The sequence below is a fragment of the Mizuhopecten yessoensis genome, unplaced genomic scaffold, assembly GCF_002113885.1.
Source record: "Mizuhopecten yessoensis strain PY_sf001 unplaced genomic scaffold, ASM211388v2 scaffold83, whole genome shotgun sequence".
Lineage (NCBI taxonomy): Eukaryota > Metazoa > Mollusca > Bivalvia > Pectinida > Pectinidae > Mizuhopecten > Mizuhopecten yessoensis.
The window spans coordinates 607,890-631,198 of NW_018403369.1; the positions used below are offsets into that span (position 1 = coordinate 607,890).

Genomic DNA, 23,309 nt, shown 5'->3' on the forward strand with positions numbered 1-23,309 from the left:
GTTAATATCAACATCAAACGTGGTGTAAGCTTGGTTAATATCAACATCAAACGTGGTGTAAGCTTGGTTAATATCAACATCAAACGTGGTGTAAGCTTGGTTAATATCAACATCAAACGTGGTGTAAGCTTGGTTAATATCAACATCAAACGTGGTGTAAGCTTGGTTAATATCAACATCAAACGTGGTGTAAGCTTGGTTAATATCAACATCAAACGTGGTGTAAGCTTGGTTAATATCAACATCAAACGTGGTGTAAGCTTGGTTAATATCAACATCAAACGTGGTGTAAGCTTGGTTAATATCAACATCAAACGTGGTGTAAGCTTGGTTAATATCAACATCAAACGTGGTGTAAGCTTGGTTAATATCAACATCAAACGTGGTGTAAGCTTGGTTAATATCAACATCAAACGTGGTGTAAGCTTGGTTAATATCAACATCAAACGAGGCGTAAGCTTGGTTAATATCAACATCAAACGAGTGTAAGCTTGGTTAGTATCAACATCAAACGAGGCGTAAGCTTGGTTAATATCAACATCAAACGTGGTGTAAGCTTGGTTAATATCAACATAAAACGAGTGTAAGCTTGGTTAATATCCACATCAAACGTGGTTTAAGCTTGGTTAATATCAACATCAAACGAGGCGTAAGCTTGGTTAATATCAACATCAAACGAGTTTAAGCTTGGTTAATATCAACATCAAACGAGGCGTAAGATTGGTTAATATCAACATCAAACGAGTGTAAGCTTGGTTAGTATCAACATCAAACGAGGCGTAAGCTTGGTTATATCAACATCAAACGTGGTGTAAGCTTGGTTAATATCAACATCAAACGAGGCGTAAGCTGGGTTAATATCAACATCAAACGAGTGTAAGCTTGGTTAATATCAACATCGAACGTGGCGTAAGCTTGTTTAATATCAACATCAAACGTGGCGTAAGCTTAGTTAATATCAACATCAAACGAGTGCAAGCTTGGTTAATATCGACATCAAACGAGGCGTAAGCTTGGTTAATATCAACATCAAACGAGTGTTAGCTTGGTTAATATTAACATCAAACGAGGTGTAAGCTTGGTTAATATCAACATCAAACGTGGCGTAAGCTTGGTTAATATCAACATCAAACGTGGTGTAAGCTTGGTTAATATCAACATCAAACGTGGTGCAAGCTTGGTTAATATCAACATCAAACGTGGTGTAAGCTTGGTTAATATCAACATCAAACGAGTGTAAGCTTGGTTAATATCAACATCAAACGAGCGTAAGCCTGGTTAATATCAACATCAAACGTGGTGTAAGCTTGGTTAATATCAACATCAAAGGTGGCGTAAACTTGGTTAATATCAACATCAATCTAGTGTAAGCTTGGTTAATATCAACATCAAACGAGTGTAAGCTTAGTTAATATCAACATCAAACGAGTGTAAGCTTGGTTAATTTCAACATCAAACGTGTCGAAAGTTTGGTTAATATCAACATCAAACGAGTGTAAGCTTGGTTAATATCAACATCAAACGTGGCGTAAGCTTGGTTATTATCAACATCAAACGTGTTTGGGTGTCTTATCGTAAAAACTAACTCACGACCAATATGGATTGCGGTGGCCGAGTGGTTTAGGTGCCTTATCGTTTAAACTAACCCTCCGCCAATATGGATTACGGTGGCCGAGTGGTTTAGGTGTCTTATCGTAAAAACTAACCCTCCACCAATATAGATTGCGGTGGCCGAATGGTCTAGGTGTCTGATCGTCTAAACTAACCCTCCACCAATATGGATTGCGGTGGCCGAGTGGTTTAGGTGTCTTATCGTAAAAACTAACCCTCCTCCAATATGGATTGCGGCTGAGTGTTTAGGTGTCTTATCGTAAAAACTAACCCTCCACCAATATGGATTGCGGTGGCCGAATGGTTTAGGTGTCTGATCGTCTAAACTAACCCTCCACTAATATGGATTGCAGTGGCCGAGTGGTTTAGGTGTCTTATCGTAAAAACTAACCCTCCTCCAATATGGATTGCAGCGGCTGAGTGTTTAGGTGTCTTATCGTAAAAACTAACCCTCCAGTATGGATTGCGGTGGCCGAATGGTTTAGGTGTCTGATCGCCTAAACTAACCATCCACTAATATGGATTGCAAGTACTGAACAATGTTGTTTTTAACAAAGTGAAGGGAGAAAATAATCATCCCCTATCTTGAGAATGTTACAAAGAAATCTCCATCCACATCGTGGTTATTTGGAGTTCTCGAAAGAACATCAGATTAGACAATGAAAAAAACACCATGACTGTTAGAGATTGTCATACCATCAAGGTAAGGGATATTCTATTAGCCCCATTAACTATAAGCTTACCAGTGGTGTCTAGGTACACATGATTACGTTACCAGAGCTATATAGGTAGACGTGATCAAAAATCACAATATGTTGAGATCAAGTGACAACACTTGTCTATGCGGGCATGATCACATAGTTGCATTTGACAAAAGCTACATGTAACAAAAATGTGTAAATGGACGACTACATGGTCAAACTTAAAATGTGTAGGTGGACCAAATCGATAGGGAAAACAAGCTGCAGCTTCCGGTAGATAATGCAAATATGTAAATGAGAGTACCCGAACTATCACGCGCTGTAACAAACGTATCAGTGTAATTACTTAGTGGCCTAGCTGTATGTTTATTCAGTGTTCAGAGTTAAAAAAAAATATGATAAGAATGACGTAAAACTATTTAGTACAATCATTTACCAATACATGGCATTGAAAGGTTAAAACCGTATTGCATTTTAAGCTTTACTGTTCCAAAGATGATGATACAATCTTTGTCATTAGTAAGATTTTAGTTCAGTCTCTTGAACAGCCACACATTTACTTTTATCATATATGAGCATGTCATAAACATAAATGTAAACAATCAATGTAAGCAACATGTCTCAAACGGCTGTATACTCTCCGTGGGGCCTTTCTATTGCAGAGCCGCTGTACTTTAAAACAAAACCCCCACGTACACGATAGGGTACCGTACCATGGCTAGGAGACTTAAAATTACCAGCAAATCAAACTTCATATATTAAATCAATCATTTTACAGTAGTTGTGGTGGCAAATGCCATGTTTGATTTGTAAGTTAACTTTGATAAGTAAAAACACCAAATCAGGACCTGGAACCCACTGTGTTGAGCAAATTTTATATTTATAGCATATAAAGGGTGTCAAGCACCTTTTAATTCACTTAAAACTGAGAGATAGTTGAATAAGCCAAGTTTGAGATGTGTCCAGAAGCCATAACTCAGTATAAAACAAAAGGAAAGTATGTAGTCAATATGCAATTTATGTAAGTCTACTTAAATGAGTGAAGTTGTAAATTTCAAGTCAAAATATTAATTAGAAAGGAAATTATTGAGAAAACAAATTACTTTTCAATTGAAAATGACCAAAAAAGACCCCTGACGTAATCCTTTGTTTTATATAAACAACCTTTAAGTGACAATTGAATTTCTGACATTTTTCATTCTGTTACATATGCTTGTCTAATTTATACATGTTTTCAAAAACAGAAACGGTATGAAATGGTATTATTTCGGTTTTTACGCTCATTTTGAAAACAGCAAACTATATTTGTGATTTACCATACCCCTTTTGGTACCCACAGAAACCCACTTTCGGTCAAGGTTTTACCTTAGTTTTTCCGCATGTCATACAATAGGACATCTTTGAACAAAATAAGGAGGTGAAAATCCGAATATACCGGGGCCCAAAAAAGGGCCTTATAGACACCCTTTACTTTTATTGAAAAGACGACCCGTTAAGACAGTAAAAAATATTGGTGATCAAACTAAAGGCTAAAATAGTCACTAACCATTCACAGCAAAATACTGTAAGCATAAGAAATGATTTTCTATTTTGGTCGAGTAAAATCATTACACGTGGTCACTGGAGTAATCACCTTATAACCTGACCAAAATAGACAACTAATCCTTGAATAATGACATACGGGTAACAGTAAATCATCTCGTTGGCAGGTTGTTTTCTTCACTGAGCTATGTACTACTTTATATTTTCGTGCCTTTCAGTAGTGATAGTAATCCTTTAGTCCTAATGGAACATCTCATTCCTATAAAACACAGGTAAAAGGAAGGGAGAATAAGAGAGACCTGAAGAGACTGGTTTTGTATGGACTATTTCACACGTTTACGTACGTGAACGTTAACAAAACACTCGGATTGGTATGCACGTGTCTGTTATACAAATTAAAGCCTCTGATGACGTCATTAAACGTCTCGCTGGGAATGCAACCGATGTGCAAACAAAAATTATCATCTTCAAAATATCAAGTTCGAATTATAATTGTGGCTGATTATGGAGCATGAGCCAATCAAATGGTAGTGATGCTTAGGTTAATGCTTTTTGGTGCACATGAGTACAGTCTGTTTATTTATCTGACATTCAATTATACCGTAACAAATACGTGCAATGACGTCATCGGAACTCACAGCGGATAGAAAATAAAAAGATTAAAATCTAACGAGAGACAAAACAAATGTTAAGGATCATAATAATTAATTGCTATCATTCTTCCACTAATATGTGTTTAGATAACGCTTGTAGCCAAAAACCAAATTGGAATTTTAATTGAAGTTCTCTTGTCACATAATTTTAAAGGTAAAAACATATAACATGAAGAAAATGGTTTTTTTCTGTCGCATGGATTTGGAGTTTAGATAAGATACACTTCCAAGCAATGGGAACATTTCTGGGATTTGTTTTATTGTATAAATGACGTCTATACCGAACGCTACGTCCTTAGATGTTCAATCAGAAATCAACACTGACTTGGTCATCTCCACATCACTATGGTTATATATACAACTACTATACAATATATCAAAATAATACACTAACCAATGTGAGATAAACCCTGTCAAGTAATGCTGATTAAGAAGGGATAGTTACGCTTCTGACATGTGTTCTCTGTTGTATTGTGTTCATGTCTAACCCCACAACTCCAATGCATGGCCTTATCATTGACAAAGAAAAAACCCACAACTAACAATAACGGGAGTTACATAATTCTATAAGAACGAAGAATAATAGGAAATAAACGTCACGACTAAAGACACGGATTAGCAGACGGTCCCTCAGTACTGAAGGGTATGTATATATAGAAGACATGTATGACTCATAAGCCATGTGCCACAATACAACGTTTTCGCGTGCAAATACAATAGTTTAGTAAGCATGATTTATTACACGAGAAGGAAATCTTTCTAGACGGTTCCGATCACAGTAGGAACTCACGCAAGGAGATCGTGCAAAGTACGCCAAACTGACTTCCAGGTGTATTTAACCAACTAACTGAGTAAATGCACACCAACCGGTGGATCTGCTCAAAACGTTGTGTCACAATAAATAGTGGAATATTTCATACCTTTACATAAGGGCTCGAAACACATGAATTCCTCGATAACAGATGAGGGTTTAACAATTCGTTAGGAGCAATTATGATCCGTTCTCAAACATGCAATGCATGTGTGCTTTTAATTAAAGCATGGTCCCCGTAGATTACTAATACTAATTAAACCCGAAAACAAATTCGAAGGATTGATTGTGTTAATTGAATTTTAAAAATGAAATAAATCCTTTAAATTTGACGGCTATCTGTTGTTTCTAGGATTTGAGGAATTTTGTTGTCGCATTTAACACGCAACATACAGAACCGAGCAACAGATATAACAGATACAACACAAAAAGATCACGATTTATTACTAAGGGGACGATAAAGGTTTATTGTTGAGGGTCCAGATATTTGAACCATTGTTACATCAGGAATAATTTGATCAGATTTATGTGTGTTTCACACGTTGATGATTGTAATTAAACTATCTGTCTTTCAAAGTGTAAGTGACCTCGTATTACAGTTTCTCAATTACTCCCCAGTTAATTTACCTAATACTGGAAAACATGACGGAGGTTGTTGGTAGGGTCATTAATTTAAAATTTGATTCGAGAATACAATAATTGAATCGATAATTCCAAAACAGTGAAGCATGCGTAAATAATATTTTTATTTTATAGATGTGTATGGTTTGTTTTGTCCTTTTTATTCACATGTATAACATATACAACATATGTGATAAGAGTACCATATATAAGTTATATATCTGTACTACATAACTAATACAATTACAATGCATCTATTAAAATGTTTCGTTATAAGGTTATAGGGAAACAATGTCTCTAGGAACTATTTACGTAGTAATCTTACATAAGATGTTATGACGGATATTCAAATATAAAATATCAAACTTATGTAAACAGTCTCATGTTTGTATTTACAATCGGGAAGGTTTTTTGTTTGATGATTAGTTCTATTTAAAAATCATAATGTTTGAACACTTGCTTCTGTGTTGAATTCTATAATACAATAACGATGTAATACATTCGAGGAATAACATGATTCGTGACTGTAAACGCAATGAAGTATCTATGTTATACTCATAGAGCTCTCGATTCGAAGCTGGTTTATGATATATGACAGTAGTACCGGATGTCCGCATTGATGTAGTGTAACATGAATGACCAATCAAATTATTTTATCATTTTTTATGGCTATTTTACCTTGTGTATTGTTTTGCAATATTTCAGAGAGCGCTTCTGGATACCATACCACCGGCGAACTGACGCAGAGAAATACCACACTTGTATTGGACTTTCTTGTCTCGCCACCTCTTGGCGTTCGATGCGTTTGATACCATCCTTTAGTTGGAGCGTTGCCCAAACAGCGTTCGATACAGCATACTTTTCAGGGGGGACTACGATTTGTTAGTGCCGTAGCAGAGGTGTCAGACCGCCATGTGTGCCGATTACAGTAAATAGACAAACCACCAATTACACAATCCTCGTACAAGTGCTGCCGCACGTGGGTCTGGTGCTGTCATTACGGAACTCCTGTAAAACTCTTCTAACTAGTATATACATACTGATTGGCGATATAAAAGTATTCACCAAAATAATATCAGATTGTACTATTCAATCGGGTTTGAAAACGAAGGGCTGGTGCCATATCTATAAGCGATGACTTACTCATCCGTCATTCTTCTTAATGATCAAGAGTACGGGAAACCCAATTGTTATGAGATGGATATCCGTACCCGGCTAATGATGGACTAACTTAATTAGCGTGGACCCTCCGTCAGTAATCAAAACACTAGTGGCTAAGGAGAACTATCAACAGGAAATGTTACGTCCGCCATGATTGAGGAATTGTAATTTTTGACACCGAAAAGTTTGTTCCATACTTTTCTGGATAGTACGTAATAGGAACGAATCTACGTTCCGGTAACATCAGTGATGCGATTTGTCAAACATTTCCATTATTTATCATACTCGTATGAGTGTTTGTAACTGACAGTGATTTACGTCCGAATATAAAACATTCCATTTTACTTCTTTTATAATTTACTTAATTAAGCTTGTTTTCATGTGATACTTTATGTGGAATACTTTCGATAGAAACGAGAATTGCACAGGAGTCAAATATATTGGTACCCGGTATCAAAATAAGTGAACACGTTAAAGGTCAAAGGTCATACATCAGCTGGAACCCAAAGGCTGTACTTGTATTGATATATGCGATAATTCTACCAGGGAGACAGACAGGACTTCTGTGATCAAAGTATTTATCCCATGATGAAAGTTTTACAATCGGACACAATGTGTTATCACTAAGTTAATAGACATAACCTGTTTTATGTAGAGTAAACGTCTGTCTCTTCATCCTTATCTTTTAAAGAGATATCATCATTGTTTTGTCGATATAAACCGAGTGCTAAATCTGCGTCCCTCGCGTGTTTGGGATCCAGATCAAGTTTACCTCTATTGCCACCTCCTGTTGAATACAGCTACGGAATTTAACACACGAGTTTGCAAAAACGAAGCCTTATCTGTTTGGACGTAATACTCTGTAATAACAGTTGTCGTTAGACGCTAAGCTTGTTCTGGTGGCTTCTAGTAAGTCCGAACAATTCTACATCACTGAATATTCGTCCCTCTAAAGCTTAAGTTGGACGATAAATCAGTAATCGTCAGCGCTCTCACAGCACGCACGCGTCTTTAACAACGCCATTCATCACATGGAGCTGATTTGCGGATTGATGCTATTGTTTTTACCGACGACATAATCATGGTGAGGTCTTACCGATGTGTGTTTAATATGGCATCATTTAGACAGCGCTGATTTACACTTTCGCAAAGAACTCCGCGGGGTGGCGTCAAATAGAATGTAAAAGACTACTAATTATAGAACAATTGTGTCGATTTACCCTCGATATTTAAATAGGTGAAAATAGTTTGATATTCATCAATCCTATTTTATTTTCTAAGATAAATTCGTGGAAGAGGAAAGATTGTTTTTACTTTAGTACGACTTGGCGAGGGGAGACGTCAAATACTCAATGATATACCCCGTTATTTGTTGACAATTGTGGACGTATATATTAGCGTGTATCAGCGTACATCAGCATTGATTAGTATATCTACCATTACCAAAATGGCGTCGGACACAGAGATAACAAGGGAGAAGATGATTGTAGATCCCCTGGCCCACGGGCACACGAACGTAATTTCACTGATGGGGGGTGGCGGGGCGGAGTACAACAAGGGGAGGAGGAGGAGCACGATCCACTCATACACTCTGACAAGCTACCATACTCTCCCCCACGACCCCGCCACCATGAAGGCCGTCAGAGACATGAGCGAAACCAAGGCCCTTAAAAACGTCATTGTCCTCGGCTTTGCTTTCATGTTTATATTTACAGCCTTCATTTCCTTACAGGGACTACAGAGCACCATGAATTGGGAAGGTGGTGTAGGAGTGGTCTCCCTTAGTAGCATGTACCTTACCACCATCCTTTCGTGTATCGTTGCGCCATTTATCATCAAGAAACTAACGACCAAGTGGACAATGGTCATGTCGTTCATTTTCTTCACTGGATATTTCGCAGGGAATTTTCATCCTGAGCATTACATGTTGCTCCCATTAGGGATTGTGCTCGGCTGTTTGGCCGGCCCAATGTGGAGTGCACAAGCAACTTCCATTACCACCATTGCGCTTGCGTACGCTGAGCATTCCCACATTCAGGACCAGGATATAGTAATAAACAAATTCATGGGGATATTTTGTGGTCTGTACAGGACAAGCAATATATGGGGAAATCTCATAACTACGCTAGTCATGTCACAGAACAAGACGTTCCCCAACACATTTCAGTATTATAACACGTCAACAAACTTTACGTGTGGTTCAACCTATTGTCTAATAGAGGAAGGGATGGAAGACCAGGCCCGTTATTCCGCCGATACTATAACAATGATTCCAGAGAGTACCCGGATTATGCTGCTGAGTATATATCTTGGGTGTGGGGTGATGGGTGTGGTCATTCTCATCTCGCTGATGGACCAGTGCGACCAGAACAAGGACGACAGCGAGAACCTAACGTCCAAGGAGTTATGCTTGGCTACACTTGAGATGTTGAAGGATTCCAAATGTCAGCTGCTGGCCCTCATGGTCGTCTTCGTGGGTCTAGAGCAAGGTTTTATGTTCGGCGACTTCACCAAGGTAAGTGTCTTTTTCCTTTTCCACGAGGTCGCTTTTGTGAGGAGGGTAGTATGCACTAATGATTGAATCCGTAGTAACCAAGGTGGTAGCGTTACACAGCTTCGTTGTCTTTTTGATTCAGAGGTTTCAGAGGTTTCAGCTTAAGGTATACCTTTTCGCGTTCGTATGTGATACAAAAGCCATAAAAGATGTATAATTATGGAAATCAATTATGGTGGACCTTTAGTCACTATTAAAGCTCAGGGGTTCTTCTTGACGAAATTTTTCCCCTTTTTCTGAATGATTTTGGCTCAAATCACATTTTGGATCAAATCACATCTGGAGAAAATCAGTTTTCGCGAGTAGATTAATTACTTAACAAACTTGTCACAATGTTCTTAAGTCAAAGGTTTCAACAAGTGCAAGGGTCAAATAAAATATGTTCTTGCAATGCTGTGTACAATAGAGTAATACTTGTGGTGGATCAAACGATTCATTGGTGTATAAGTCTTCACCATGACCTACAAACCAAATAGATTGCCACATGGCTGTGTAACAGGGGGTACTGTTTGCAACCTCCCTTAGTCTGATTAATCAAACCGTCCTCACGGGTTTGACTGAAACAGGCGTTTGTTCGTGAAGGTAAGAATATTCATCAAGCCTGATTAATCAAATCAAGTAAGCCAGGGATCCGATGAATTCCAATAGTGTTACCGAAATGAGAGTAGCAGGTGGATCATTAGCGGCATCACTAGAAGTAGAAAAGAAAAAGAAAAGAAAATGAAATAAATTTCCATTCCGTTTCGTTTCGCTTATTTCGTTTCCACTTTTAGTAATCCATTAATGAAGTATCTAAAATCCAAGGGAAAAGCCAAACTAGAAAATATAGGGAAGTGACTTCCGTCATTGTTGTGGTCAACCCGTCTTTCAATGAGTAATTCAATTCCAATATGAAGAGAAAATATGATCATATTGTACGTTATATGTCAGTGTTTGTCGGGTTTAAGAACTTTTGTTGATGAGGTAATGTTTACATTTTAAATAAAGTTCTGCAAACCTCACAAACAGAGACGTGAATGATTTTACAAACTAGGTCACTGTATGTTTTCGAACCTTAAACTAATTATGACAATTATCAAAAGGAAATTGTTGCAGGTATTTAATACATTATAGTGTGCCATTTACCCATTAGGAGCAGGCTGTAGAAGTAATAATAATTAAACAATTACAATGAAAGTATAACAAAGTAAAATTGTTAGGGCAGAACCGAATTGCCCGGATGTTTGTGTAAAATGAGCTTCTTTGAGACAACCAATCATGCGGTTTTGTTAATAACGCCATGCAATACTACAACTACCGATAATTATATCTAATTAAAAGCAACTGGATTTGGATTCTCCTGTCGGAAATTGTTTCATAATTTCTACAGAATATTGATTGCTTAAACGGAGGTCATGATAAACGATGTGGCCGGGTTTGTTGTAAAAGAGGTAAACAAGTTGTATCATAGTAACCTTACGTGCTGTGTCCCCAGTAAACGTGAAGCTCTTGTCTCCACGTTTCTTTGTTTACAAAGTCAAATTCATTGAAGACTCAAACATAAAGTAACAAATACAAGTTACAGTAACAAATACAGATTAAAGTAACAAATACCGACAACATTAACAAACACATGTTATAGTAACAAATACAGTAACATATACAGGTTTTAGTAACAGATACAGGTTATAGCAATACATGCAGATTACAGTTACAGATACATGTGACAGTAGCAAATACAGATTAAAGTAACAAATACAGATTAAAGTAACATATACAGATTAAAGTAACAAATACAGATTAAAGTAACAAATATGGCTAAAGTAACAAATGCAGGTTACAGTAAATGTTACGTGATAAATGCAGGTTACAGTAAATGTTACGTAATAAATGCAGGTTACAGTAAATGTTACATGATAAATACAGGTTACAGTACAGATTACTTGATACTGCTGCATCATTTTGATAAGGTAACATTTTTCATCCATAACAACTTTGATAACAGGATATAACGATAATTTTCATGAAGACACGTTCTTATATTGTTTGTAATATATATTGAATGAAGCGTTTCTGTATTGTAATTTTGTGCAAATTTGAAAGTGTTATGCGCATAACACGACAAGGCTCGTTTCCATTAAAAGATTGAGATGATTCTATAAATCCGTAATGGAGATGAAGAAGTGGGCGATACTCAAGTAACAAAAGTGGAGGGTAAAAGGGAATTGAAATACTCTAAAATAGAACGAAACTTTACAACAGTCTAAAATTATTATATACAAAACACTTCAATCCAAACTTCTAGAAATATCCTGCTTTGAAGGTCTGACGTGAAGGGCTGATGACATAACATATATATTATATACACAGGAACACTTTCTTCATTTCAAAATCAGGTCAATTTCATGTAAAAATTGACGACAATTTGACTTGACATGAAGGATGTTTATGTGAAATTGACATGACTTTAACATAAAATTGCAGGTCAGTTCAGGTTAGATTTTTTCATGTCAAATTGACATCAATAAATGTTGTGTATTTGCAATGTTCGCAAATATGTAATTTACACTTACATTGTACAAGGTATTTTGTCATCTCACCCGTCGTCAACATAAATTGGTATAGCACGTGCGTTTGGCATCAGATACGAAACTTAAACTAGCATAGCATAGCATACGATATTCTCTGTAGAGAATGAAGACACTGTGTAGCTCGGTGTATTCTGGAATGCCTAGGGAGCCACCATCATAAGGAATTTGTAGGAAAGTGAGAACAAATAGATCCCATTGTATTGTGATGAGGGCAGCACATCAGTTGTGGATTATTCAGTGTTCTCTAACCAGAACATACAGAAGAAAGCCTCCGATTTGCAAAAAATCATTATTAATGACTATTTTTAGCGTCTTACAGTGAACCTTTCTACTGTTTACAGGGAGGGAATTATTGTGGTTTTATTCTTGACAATTATTGTTCACACACAACATCAGAATACACCCACTCCATGCTAATGGAATTTAACGCTGCGATTTCTGTCCTTTTTCTTATCAAATTAAAACAGTTTTTATGACTTGTCTATTCTTACCATCGAAGTCGTGCTGAGTGAATTTCGTCGTTCCCCGATTAATGCACGTGTTCTTGAAGTGTTGTCGAACCCCAAGTGTTATCCCTAACGGGGGTCAAATCAGCATTTAGACTTTTTTATGCTGTATCTTTCGATGTCGTAGTATTATCTCAAAAGGCCACTGGGAATAGATAGAACTCTTCCATGTCTTTAAATTAAACAGTTTAAACAGATACATCGTGCTGTATTATTATATGTGTAAGATCGGATAAGAATTCCAACGTACATGGATATACTGAGAGTGAACCGATCTGGGTGTTATTCCTAGCGGGCTTCATGAAATATGGATGTAACCGAATCGCGTTCATACCAGCATGAAAAGAAAAGGAAAAAGAAAAACGCCGTTTAATTCCTATATGAAAGCAAATACTCTCGTGACGTAACACGTGGTTTACTTTTATATGACGCAATAGATTAACCTTGTCCAATGAGTGTCTTTTCGCTTCGCTTTGGATAACATGGAGAAAACCCATGCTTAGCGGGCTTCATGCAATATGGATGTAACCGATTCGCGTTCATACCGACATGAAAATGAAAAAAAAACAAAAAAACGCCGTTCAATCCCTATATGAAAGCAAATACTCTCGTGACGTAACACGTGGTTTACTTGTATATGACGCCATCTATTAACCTTGTCCAATGAGTGTCTTGTCGCTTCACTTTGGATAACATGGAGAAACCCATGCTAAGCGGGCTTCATGCAATATGGATGTAACCGATTCGTGTTCATACCGGCATGAAATAAAAAAGCCGTTCAATTCCTATATGAAAGCAAATACTCTCGTGACGTAACACGTGGTTTACTTGTATATGACGCCATAGATTAACCTTGTCCAATGAGTGTCTTGTCGCTTTGCTTTGGATAACATGGAGAAAACCCATGCTTAGCGGGCTTCATGCAATATGGATGTGACAGATTCGCGTTCATACCGACATGAAAATGAAAAAAACGCCGTTCGATCCCTATTTATGTACACTTCTCTTTAATATCATGTTCGGTTCTAACCACACAAGACCCAAAATGCTTGTCGCAGTGACGTGTGTATAGATCGCATCTGAAGCATTTTCCTATCCAAGGTGAAACAGGTTTCTAATAAAAGGAAACGTTTTATAGAGATGAAAAAACAACCAACTTAATTTTATATCATTGCCTAAGTTGTAGCGCACGTGAACCAGCGGCAGACAGTGAAGTGGTTACATGATCTACACAGCGCAGTTCAGATTTTGTAAGAGTAATAAATCTCACGATAGCTACACGTGTATGTGTATTTATATAGGAGAGACATTCATCGCGTGCTCAAACGCACATTTATAGGGAAACATAAACGATAAATAGGCAGTATATTAATTATCAGCGAACATTCATTGTCATGATGTGCAGGTGTTTCTTACTTGGGGGCATGTGTACTGTTTTCTAGATTATATATCAGTTATTTAGATATTTATAGTAACTGTTAATGGTCTTGGTTTAAGTACTAGTATATTACAAAGACTAGCATTTTAACATAATGGCGGTTACTTTCATTATTTCCTCAATTCAACATAACTTTCATTGAAAATATATACAGATTTTAATTCATATAAACCTTCTGCCTGCTTCCTTTGAAATATTTTAGATCATTCTTATCAAATTTGGTTCTCTTAACCTATGATAAAATGTATTTTTTGATGATAAAAAATATCGTTGACAGTTGTTAAACTTTAAAATGGCACAAGCAGTGCAGATACGGCGATGCTGGACAGGTATGTATCGGGCTGAGACATATCTACGCCAAGTAGCACTGAATATGCAAAACGACACCATAAGTAATAGTAAATACTAACAGTGTGTCTCGACACGATGTCCACACATAAGCCCGAGGGTATATGAAACTGTTAAATAAGATATTTCATGGGGCTCTATTTTCGTGCCCACATTCCAAGAAACAAAAGACAGTTGTTCATGAACTCGTTGGTTACTCTGGCAGTATTACTAATACGGAATATACCTTCCTGACAAATCCGTAATTACTTCGTGGATATAAAAAGTCAAAGACTAAGAGTACCCATGAAATCAACAAAATTAAGAATCCGTCGAAAATTAATAATTCCACAGTATATAGAATACCATGTACATATATAATCTGATTACGTTCGCATTACTAGTGTGTCGCGTGCGGTAGGCGGAGTTTAATTAGAGTTTCGTTATTACCATATAACACAGCCAGAACGCAGGTATCCGGGACTTTGGTACGACAGCTGTGTGTGGACTTATGCTGCTGTAACAGTTATCGGGTCCCCGTGACAATCTAAGTGTATTCCTCTTATATTGTGTTCTGTAAACCTATCCATCCAGCAACTCTCAGTTTTCTGTAAGAAACAAAGCGAGCGACTTCATCGGAGGAACGTTTTCAACACAAAGAGTATTGTTTCTGTTGTTTCATAGGAAAACAAAATAGACAAAAATATGATTGAAAAAATATCAAAAATAAAAATAAAAGTACGGGCTGTGGTCGACGCGCTAGAAAAGTGACGTGCTAACCCGCGTGCTATGACATCCCAAGACAAGACACGTTTCCAAACCTATTCCTAATTCCACCCTTGACAAATATGTACCAACAAGACAATTGAACTATGTCCGTGTTTCGTAACAGCAATGGGATGATCAGCCAGGTGATTGTAATAGCGTGACCGTTAAATGTTGCGATACCATTACCACGTGCTCAATCTTTATTTGTAATTGCAGAAAGCTATGTTGTTGCACTTGTCTGAAAATTTGAAATCAATGAGTGTTTAGAAATTTTAAAATGCTTGACAAACAACCCTATAGTTTTCTGTCGTTCAAATAGTGTTTTCTACATTGCCACAATTTGCAAGCACTCAAATAAAACGAAACGTAATATTGGAATACATGAATATCAATTAAGATTACATACGGCATGTAGAATTAACTGTATTCGTGTAGAGAACTGTTATATGGTCATTGTGTCCACAAATCTTACTTGTTATTATCTGTGTTTACCTTAGAACACTACCCTCTCGAGGAAAACAAACCGCCCCGCCCCCCAAAAAGGCCACTTGTTTGTTTGAATCCTTTCAGTTTAAACTGTGCTGTAATCAGTATTTATTCAGATATACATTTTATGTTCTATATATATACTAAGTGTATTTATCTTATAAGCTGCAAGGCTAACAGAATAAACAACTGATTTACAAACACTAATTTTGAGTTATATCATTTATATCTTCCGACGATTAATTGTCGTTAGCTTAATTTAGTTTCGTATTCAAATAAAACGAGTCCGTTGCTATTAGTTGATCCTCATTGTTATTTTCGTATTGCTAATGAAGATATAGGCAACAGGTGACACGTTGCTTTACTCTATTTCTGTATAATTGTGTATTTGACGGGAAGTCTACATCAACCTAACGGAAACAGAACACGTTTGTCGGTGTCTAGAGGTAGCAGACGGAACAGCCGGTTAGTCGTGCCGTCAGTCTGCACGTGCTACCTATCACCTCGCCTCCTGGTGGCCAGTCGTTTCGATCTGACACTAATGGTGTTGAGTCGTTTACAGTGCTTTGGCCTTCAGACAACTCAACAAATGCCTGTCCGATCTACAATCTTTTGACACACTTCCCTCGCGCCATTACTGACTTCTCTGAACCAAAAGGTATTCCATCTCCCCACCTTACTAAAACCAAATAAATACTACTATACCTTTCGCAGTAGATAGAACAGAGAACTAAAAAGGGTATCGAATATTTGTCAGTATAGTACATTGCTTGTATAACAATGATAAGTTGGATGACAATATGATACTAACGGGGTCGCTATGTATCTGAGGTCAGGAACGTGGTGATGGAACTATATCTGGTTACACATGTAAGCCAATGGACATGTTTTAGGAATGCCGATACAGTGACATATATGGGAGTTTCAATAAGATTCATCAGTTTGGAAATATGTGATATCAAAGTTTTACTTTCTGCACAAACAATGTATGTATTAAACGTGTCGCGACGTGTTGTAACGTGGCGACACGTTTATTTCGTACATTGTTCGTGTAGAAAGTAAAACTTTGATATATCATATATAAGATTATTTCTACAGTTCATTTCTATAACATTCGACACGTTGGAATACATTTATTAGATTTGCCAATGTCTATGGCAGTCTCCTTTAATATATTTTAACGACACTGAATAAAACACGGTGAAGCTGGTCAAAAGGCCGAAATTTCCTCTAGAATAATGTTACTTCCGTGAAGCATTCCGTTGCGTTAACTGATTCTTTACCCACTGTTTCCACTGGCATAGTTCATCTCCGCTTGTCGCTATTGTCAATCAATAATCCTGCATTGCCAACTGCAATTATGCCGGTGTCATTATGTCTTTGTTAGATACGTCCAATTCCCAATATGGTCATCATAAACAAGAAGTCTGTAGTCATTGTGTTCCCCTCGTGTCGTTCAACATTATAAAAAACGGCCTATTCGTGATCGTCCAATCCTCAGGACAGTACCAGCATTTGTCAGCGTGATCAAGGGATTCCATTTCCTAAACAAACAGACGGTTATGTGTTACGAATAGGGAAACGAACAAAAAATGTTTAGATATTCTAAAAAAGCTATTTCATTCTTAATCCTGTTGCTACCATGAAACTGTCCATCTTTACCTGGAGATTAAGACCGTCTGCTCAAGCATGGATTTTGTGCTCGAGCCTAATTTCTTGTTCTGTTTATAGATTAATAATGCAATCTTATTTGGTCAATGATTTGGAAAAAATGTTGGAGAGACTTTAAGCCAAATAATGTTTTCAATGTTTACATTTGACTTTTGGATTGTTTGACATGTTTTAAGTTAATTACAAGAAAGTTGGTCTGAGCACAAAGGCAATGCCTGAGCATGAAAACGTTATCATGAATACGGGCCCTAGTGTTACGGGATGGTAAGCTTCTTCTGCTTCACCAATGACACCCGTCATAAGTCGAATACAGGTAATGTCACGTCCTCACATCGAGAACTCGGTTAGTGGCAGCAAAACTACAATGCACTCTAATGAGCACAATGAAAAATATCGACGTTCATAACACACAAATAACTAGCATCTTGCTCTGCGAGATCCTGATGACGACCATAAAACTTGTTTTTTCCAGCAACAGTTGACATCCATCACGAAAGTTGTAATATTCGGATCAAGCTATTGAGTAACGAATCAACTGCCACATGTAAACACTGTAGGTGGTAAACACCGTAGGTGAGGGAAGCAGGGATGTTGCTATCAAGGAAAAGATCCCGATCGGAAAGTCATGGACATGACAGCACATCGCTATTTTATCTGAATGTGAATTGAAGAATTTGGTTAGGTTTTTGTTACCAGTCCTGATTCTGCTTCATGTGAAAAATAATGCAAATCGGCCAGATGGGGGCACAGCTTGTTCTGTTCCCGTGGAAATGCCTACAACCTGGTGGAAATTCTTGCCGCCGAACGCAACAAAGATATTGTCACCTCTCATAACAGAAGTTGCATTTGGCATTGAATACTACATTGAAACTTGGTATTTACATGTTGATTAAGTACACTAGCATGTGTCACTAAAACTACACCATTGATCCGTATCTTTATCAACTAATAAAGAGGGAAAACATGCCGATATACCGGGTTTGACGCTCAGATGTCCCGGCCGTATCCCTACGTTCATAGTTCGTACCAGTATGTCTCCGTATTGTCGAATAACTTATAAATCACTCAATCTAAATGAAAATTGATGTGGCGCTTGAAAGCATGTCAAAGTTTCCATTGGTTTATTTTTTAGTTTCTATTTTTTTTATCGGAGACAACAGATACGCACATACAATCCAAGTGAAAATTGTCAGGAAAAGAACTCCATCATAATTTGCGACTGTTATTCAGCCGTGTTTGCCAAAATAAGATGATTTCGGCTCTAAAGAACGCTTGTTTTATTTCTTTTCTTATCTTTTTTGTAGATAACGCTTTGTAGTTAGGGTATAAACAACAGGGACGTTGATGGTAGACTCTGCCGCGGTATGTCTTAGTTCTCGAGCTTTATCCTGGATGGCCACAGTTATCTCATACACACTTGTGATTGTTAAATTACAAATACTCCTCTCATTTATAAAATCCTGACAACTAAGGGGTTTTACGCGCCTGCCATTCTGTTTCAACTATAGTTTAGACCAATGTGGATTCCCAACTTTTCAGTCCAAAGCATCAGCAGGACGAAACACCTGCATAGTGCAGTGTAATTCATTTTGACATGCTGTATATGTACTAGACTTTAACAGGTGCGGTCCCATGGGTATGTCTTACGTTTATTGTTTTGGAATTGCGATGCACTTGTTAGTCGTATATTTTCAAACAGGAGCTTCCTTATTTCATTTTCTAGTAATAAAGAGTAACTAGTAACCAAATGTAATTCTTTTGCTGATAATCATAGTGTAAACGTCGGTGTTTACATGTTTATGTTGACTCCTAGAGAGACAGTGTATTAGGATTGAAACATTCAGGTGGTTTTTTAAACTTCAATCATTACACCAAACCACCTCTAGCATCGGGGGTGGTTTCCCTTGTCTTATGCTTGGGTGGTACAGTTGATAGCGCACTCGCCTTTCACCAAGGCAGTTCGATTGCCCGATCGAACGTGAAAGGGTATGGGGAGCCCTACCCGACCACGTGAGTTTCTCCTGGCCGAATTGTAACACTTTTAGGTTTCCTATCTACTTTATTTCATATCCTTAGACACCCGTCCTAGTATGATCCCGGCTTTTGCAAGGAGGTTAAACGTCAAACAAGCAATCTTACTCCATAGGACGAGGATGAAAAGCTTAACAGTGCCCCCTATCAGGACAATTTTTTTTTTAAAAAAAATGCTCAAATCAGCTGCCGAAGGTAAAACATTCCCATGTTAAGTCCTATATCGTATAGTGTTCCGACGAAAAGGTACATGAAGTAAGTATAGCACTTAAATTGTCCTAATGACACGATAATGTTAATGCTTTATAGCTGTATATCCAGTACTGGAGTATGGCCATATTAAGTTTGTAATCAGTACTCGTCTAATTAACTGTAGGGGTTGTACGCACCTGTCCCTCGATTTTAACAGTGGTTTAGCCCCTAGCATTATAGATGAGTCATAGAAGGATGAACCAGTTTTATGATGTAGTGCGATTCATTTTTAGCATACTTTATCTATTACAAAATGTTAAAGGTGAAACCCCCTCTGTATGTGTATTACGTACTTCCCTCTTATATTCATATATGTCGTTGGACCGAGACGAGGGAGCTCTTATGACGACAACGCTATCTTTGAAAGCAGAATTTCTCATGTTCAATCTCTAACTTGTCTTCAATTGTTTTAATTGAAATTGAAAAAAAGCTCAAAGTACAGTTATATTTGGAATGTTTTTTGGTTTTTTTTCTCTGTATTTAGATTTCCTTGATGTCCTTTTATACTTATTAATTTCAAACACCTGCAATGGTGTAGCCATAGTTACCGCATTATTGATTCAACTTGATCCAGAATGTTCATTTAGGTTTCAATCCTATTGTTGCTATTAGCCACATGGTACCACTTAGTATTAATCGCTTAACATTAAACGCTGTAATGTTTCGATTAATTTCCATGATTTAATATTAATGTTCTCCACAGCAGGCCGATGCACTAAAACAGCTACACACTAAACGCTGTAGTGTATTTGTATACTGACAGGGCCCGGCCTGTGTTAAGTTAAAATCCTCTGTCAGATTCTCCAGGGAACTTGTCGGTAAAGCTCATTTACCCCGGATTATGATTCATAAAATGTATCTTTTGTCTACGGAATCGTGTCGGGGTCATTAATCAACCGAAAAACGTTTCCACTTCCCCCATAAACAACAACTTATACACTCAGATCATATATACCAACTATTCCGCCGGGAGTAAAGTGCGGCAAACCCCCTACATACGCTGTCATGTATGGAACCTTGTAGCGACCAAACCTTATAGACAAATGTATGTTCAGTAAGGAAACATGTCAAGTCGAAACATAAATAAATAAATGAACCTATTTAAGACTTTTCTTCGATACTCCAGGGGTTACGCTCACTTGCGCTCTCTACGCACTGAGAATATGTTATGGCAAAATCGAAGGCTCAGTGAGCGCCACCTTGGATACAAAACGTTAGTTTAACCTTTGATGTACATCAACATAATCCTGCGGCAGCGTTAAGTTAAAATTAACAGGATTTGAAGACGGGTGTCGCTCCTCTGTATATATAAACTGCAGTGCATCCTGGTGGCTGTAAAAGATGTAGCCGGATCGCTTAATAAAACTAGTTAATGTTTCACGGTTGAGGATATTGGTAGAAGCTGATACATGCACAGTGGCTTGCCCTTGTACATATTTTGTGCAGTAGAAAAAAATGCGTCCATAGATTGTTTTGTTGTGAGGAAGAAAACACTTCCTCCATAAACTGTTTTAGTGAAGGAGAAAACACTACGTCCATAGACTGTTGTAGTTAAGGAGAAAACACTACGTCCATAGACTGTTGTAGTTAAGGAGCAAATATTATGTACATGGACTGTCCATAGACTTACAGTTGTGGAATCGCACAACGTTACACGATGTGCGGTGTGCGCACGATGTGTGCACGGTGTGTGAACGGTGTGTGCACGGTGTGTGAACGGTGTGTGCACGATGGGCGAACGATAAAAAGCTGGACGATCATTGCTTGCGCACATCTGTGCACACGATGGACAGACGTTGTGCGATAACAATCGTGGTTGGTGTAAATTGAGGAATGCCTTAACAATTCATACGGTTTCGTGTTTAAACATATAAATTTGATGTTTACGTATGTTTCTATATTCTAGCAACATCCATACACTTATCTTTCTGTTTATACATTCTTATATTTAGAAATTGTGTTTTCTGTGTTTTTAAACAAACTTAATCGACACATGTAAAATTACAACACAATCCCGTATACAGGTAAACATAACCACTTTGTACATGTACATGTACCTGGCCGTAGTTTTCTCCCCGCCTGGGGCACTTACGTAACTCGTCTGGTAAGGCCGGGGTGTGAACATCCAGGTGAAGGGGAGCTAGGTAAACGAATGCAACTAACAAATACTATTCATTACGGTCAAACGGTATCGCATATCAGCTCTGTGTGTCAGGCACTGGCCAGGTAAAACTCCGGACACTCATAAAATTGTTATTTACCTGTTCTGTTACCTTGGTGCCAAACCCATTCTTGACAGCCTAACGGTCGCTGTAATACTGTGTAACACGCATTGTGAAATTGTACAATCTTGATTATTGTGATGAGAAATTACAGATATATACACAGTGTACATTTTCGCATACGAGCCTTCCGTATTTTTGTCATTCCGTAATATGGATATACAAATGATACCAAATCGGAAGCGCACAACGGGGCGAACGATTGCTAAATCGCAGTACAGTTGTGCGCACCATGTGTGGACGATGTGCGGACGGTGTGTGAACGATGTATGCACGGTGTGCGCACGCTATTTTTGGTGCGTTGTGCGGTCCCACAACAGTATGTCACAGATTGGTGAGAAGTCAGGAGTAAATCGGCACCGAGTAGGTTGTTAACACGGCATAACTACGAGCACACGGAAGCCCGGACATTATCAGCCATTGTTAAATTCGATCAAAAGATAAATCGTCTGAAGCAAATCTGATCCTTAAATTGTCATACCAGCCACGCTGGACCAATACAGCTCATTGGTCTAAGGCTGTTTATCTGTCAATGTTCGCCAATCCTCCGCGACGTGTGATTGCCAGTGTGGGATGGTGCAATGAAAATAAATCTCAGCCAAGCCCTATTTGGTATGGGAACGTAATGGCCCGGGATAATTGTATCAGTGTCCACGCGAGACTTGATGTGTCTGCGCGAGGACTTCATCAGGTTGAGCGGGAATTACCGTCCGATTTGGCGGGAATCATAGACGCTTCCGTATTATTTCTCAAGGAGCAATCCCGTGCGAGCGCATGACTGGCACCAGACAAAGTGGTGTAGCTGACCACGTTGATTATGTAACAGTAACACAAATATACAATTATTGACTTCATGGGTAAATAAGTCATCGTTTGCCATTAATTGTATAGTGTTATGACTATTAAATCTCCTGGATTGTTATTGACTCATTACCCTTTTTATCAGCCGAATATGTTATTATACACCCTTTGAACGCCAGAAACGAGTCCCAGCAAAAAATTGAGATATACTGTTTTTTTTCAAATAGTATTTATCATTATTTTTTGTCATTAGCAACATCCTTTCAAATTATCGCTTTCTGTCATTATTCGATCATTGATTTGGCAACATATAAAATCTGAAATGCACTTATACACTTTTTTGTGATATTTATTAACCCTTGAAGGGTAATATTAACATTTGGACTAATTAATATCAACCTTGTTGGATAGATAAAAACGTATATTAACCCGTATAATACCAGGGGAAGAGTGCACCTCTTTGACGGTGAGGGGGAGTACCGTCTGAAGAACTGTGTTCTCAGTCCAAAACTGAAACACAAAC

At 37.8% G+C, this 23,309-nt stretch overlaps 1 protein-coding gene across 2 annotated transcripts in view; it reads left to right on the forward strand.

Moving 5' to 3' along the window:
- The window catches only part of LOC110453966 (protein unc-93 homolog A-like), a 52,081-nt gene that overhangs the window by 13,765 nt on the left and 15,007 nt on the right, over positions 1 to 23,309 (forward strand). Inside the window, exons 1-2 of one of the 2 annotated variants that reach the window (XM_021503349.1) lie at positions 5,107 to 5,150; positions 6,645 to 9,615. In XM_021503349.1, the coding sequence (XP_021359024.1) occupies positions 8,548 to 9,615 (1,068 nt within the window). In that variant the 5' untranslated portion in view covers positions 5,107 to 5,150; positions 6,645 to 8,547. Of the gene's footprint in view, positions 1 to 5,106; positions 5,151 to 6,644; positions 9,616 to 23,309 lie in introns of those variants that run through there. The other variant, XM_021503260.1, reaches the window with a different exon arrangement.